General features: G+C 38.5%; 1 protein-coding gene across 1 annotated transcript in view; it reads left to right on the forward strand.

Annotated features, from left to right (window-relative positions):
- LOC107703937 (cilia- and flagella-associated protein 45-like) overlaps positions 1 to 1,933 on the forward strand; it is a gene marked incomplete at its 3' end in the record, with an annotated part of 4,168 nt that extends 2,235 nt beyond the window's left edge. The window contains exons 2-5 of the mRNA XM_016506751.1: positions 504 to 623; positions 709 to 842; positions 1,686 to 1,699; positions 1,836 to 1,933. Of these exons, the coding sequence (XP_016362237.1) occupies positions 504 to 623; positions 709 to 842; positions 1,686 to 1,699; positions 1,836 to 1,933 (366 nt within the window). The remainder of the gene's footprint in view (positions 1 to 503; positions 624 to 708; positions 843 to 1,685; positions 1,700 to 1,835) is intronic.
- Between the last annotated feature and the right edge of the window lie 1,303 nt (positions 1,934 to 3,236).

Below are 3,236 nucleotides of genomic sequence, written 5' to 3' on the forward strand. Positions count from 1 at the left end.
CTCTAACCTTTTTCAATTTGATGGGGGCAACAGCTTCTAATGTATTAGAGAAGATAGTGCCCATGTTGCTAGTCATGATAACCCAGATGATAACGCGGAGCCATATAGTTAATACCAGTAATACGCAGCATGCACGATAAAAGGAAATGGTTAGTAACATCATCACTTTGAGGTACGATATCTATATCAGTAAGATCAATTCCATGCGATATAATTAAATCTAGTGTATGATTAAAACGATGAAACCTGTATCCTGTCTTCTGAGTAACATTGAGAATATCACTATATATTGTTGCAACACCGCCGCCACGACCAGTCTGACGGGGCTCATGCTTATAACAGTAGCTTGGTGGAGTAGACTCATTTAGACAAGTGTGTGTGTGTTAAAGGTTCATGAGACTTAAATCATACAGCTTCTCACTAGTTGTTCTTGACATTTGTTCCTCAAAGATAATAAAGGAATCATTAAATTCCTTAAGATTCGCATGCCTCATGCTTTTCAGCCTCAAAGTGCCACATCCTCATGTGGAAAGCAGTCGGGCAGCAGCACTTTCACTCGCCGCTATCGCACACGAGCCCTCACCTCTCATGTGGATGAGACCCTCTTTGGGACACCAAAACAGGTAGAAATAAGCCTACTGCACAATGGACATTGTCTTGGGCATTGAATGAAAATAAAAAGGAAGACTCAATTGTCTTTTGTCTCAGCATTCTGCTGGTGATATGAAAGACGATCCTGAAGGCGGAAGCGTGAGATTGAAGACATGCTCTGCTCCTGCACCCAAAGAGCCAAATTTAGAGACAGTGCACATCATCACTAAAGAGCTTATCAGGGACCTCAGGCAAGTAGAAGCAAAGGGTTTTTGCAGTGTGGTTACATGTAGTTATCCTTATTGAGGTATTTGCATTACTTGTTCGGACACTGACTTAAACCAAGTGTCAGAGAGTTTTGCACAGAAATAACTTTGTCACAGACTTTTATCCTACATGCAGCTTTAAAAAAATATGAGTCAAAATAACTTGACATTGTAGTCATAGGCTACATGCCTCTGTGTGTTGTTGTTTCATCATTGTTATATTAGTGCATAATCATTAAACTAGTCATGATTAAAAAAAAAAGAATGACAAAACTGCCAAAGAAAATAAACAAATTAGTAAGTACATCATTGTATGTGTTTAATTATTATTTTTAGTATCTAAAAGTATCAGCACAAAAGTATCTTGAACTCTACAGTCCAAGTTGATTTAGTCATTTTAAATAATATTAAATAAATCGGGGGTTCTCAGCCTCGTTCTTGGAGCCCCCCAACACTACATGTTTTCCATGTCTCTTTAATCAAACGCACTGATTCCGATCATCAGCTCATTCGTAGAGACTTCAAGACCTGAAATGGGTTTGTCAGACAAAGGAGAGATGCAAAATGTACAGTGTTGGGGGGCTCCAGGAATGTGGCTGGGAACCACTGAAATAAATTAATAATATATTTCCAGTGGTAATTGGGAGAAAATAGGTTAAGTTATCCCACACTGAAATTGGTTTAATGAATATGTAGGCCAATATGTTTGGCATTCAATTTACATCAGATCGATTTTAATGTCAGGTTTTTGACGTCAGTTTGATTTGCATATTTGACCTGTTTTTTTACGTTAAATTTGATGTCAAATTGATATCTTTTCATCATCAGTTGCCCACTGGGAGGTAAGTGCATGTTTTTATCCCAGTACGTCATGTTTTGTGTTTTCACAGCTTGCACTATTTTTATGCTCATTCTTTGGTTGTTGAACCAAAATCCCAAATGAGGACCCATCTGGGCAGTCTGTCATCCTGTCCACAGCTGAGTTCAGGCGAATCCTGGTGGAGTCTCATGTTCCTAGTGAAGAGGAGGAGGCAGCTGTGCTACAGGCCCAACGCCAAGCCCGTGAAGAAGCCATGGTGAGTCATAATTATATGTTTGAACCCCAGATGAATGCATGACATTATTTTTTTATATAATATACTACAATGTTACGTGTACTCTAGTTTTTTTTACACTGATCAGCCCTAACATTAAAACCACTTACAGGTGAAGTGAATAACATTGATTATATTGTATTGTTACAATGGAATCTGTCAAGGGGTGAGATATATTAGGCAGCAAATCAACAGTCAGTTCGTTAATTTTATATGATAGAAACAGGAAAAATGGGCAAGCGAAATTAATTGAGCATCGCAGTTTGCTGTGTATAGGGCTGTGCAGCTGAAGACTGGTCAGAGTGCTCATGATGACATAAGTCCACCTCCAAAGGAACATGATAAAGTGATCAAGGTGTTGCCTTGGCCTCCAAATCCAATCCATGGTTGCCCCAACTCGTAATATGCAGGTTTTAAAGGATCTTCTGCTTATGTCTTGGTGTCAGATACCACAGGACATATTTGGAGGTCTTGTGGAGTCAATGCCTCGACACATCACAGCTGTTTTAGCAGCATGAAGGGGACCTACACAATATTGGGCAGGTGGTTTTAATGTTGTGGCTAAACAGTATTTATAATATGCTATATATATACATGTTGTGTTCAGTTATTAAAAATATGACAGAGTTTGCTACTACTACAGTTTGCTATGGGAGAATGCTATAACAGAAGCCCACGGAACAGTGAGGTTTCAGCAGAAATACGTAGCCAGTCAATCTGCATAAAGTCCTTTGTTCAGGCTCAGACTACATTCAAAATTGGTATTATAGATACATTTGTCCTGAGGTGTGCAGTCTATTTTGGGTCTTTACTGCGGTTTATTTTAATTCCCTTTAACTATTTAAACAAGTAAGCGGTAAATTTTCCAAACGGATCACATTTAACACAGCTACACTGTAAATTATTTCCAGGATTTCACAAGATGTTACTGTAATATTTCACAGTAAATTACATTATTATCACTTCACAGGCTTTAACTGTGATTTTCACAGTATAATAACGTATTCAGAATTTCACTGTGAAAATACTGCAGGCGGGGCAGTTACAGGAAACTACTGTGAATTTGCGCGAGATTTTTCATCCGAGCTCTCTCGTCTCCGCCGTGGTCTCATCGACGGATTCAGCAGTAAGTGTTAAAATGTCAAATTCTGTCAATTTAATGACTGTTTTTCATATATATATCTGATAGTGCATGTAATTTAAAAGTATTAACCAAATAGCGTTACAGTAGTTGTAGGTTTTGGTTAACATTCTTGCATAGGTTTGAGCGCGCGCCTTCTGAAGC

The sequence above is a fragment of the Sinocyclocheilus anshuiensis genome, unplaced genomic scaffold, assembly GCF_001515605.1.
Source record: "Sinocyclocheilus anshuiensis isolate Anshui unplaced genomic scaffold, SAMN03320099.WGS_v1.1 scaffold2335, whole genome shotgun sequence".
In the NCBI taxonomy this organism is placed as follows: Eukaryota; Metazoa; Chordata; class Actinopteri; order Cypriniformes; family Cyprinidae; genus Sinocyclocheilus; species Sinocyclocheilus anshuiensis.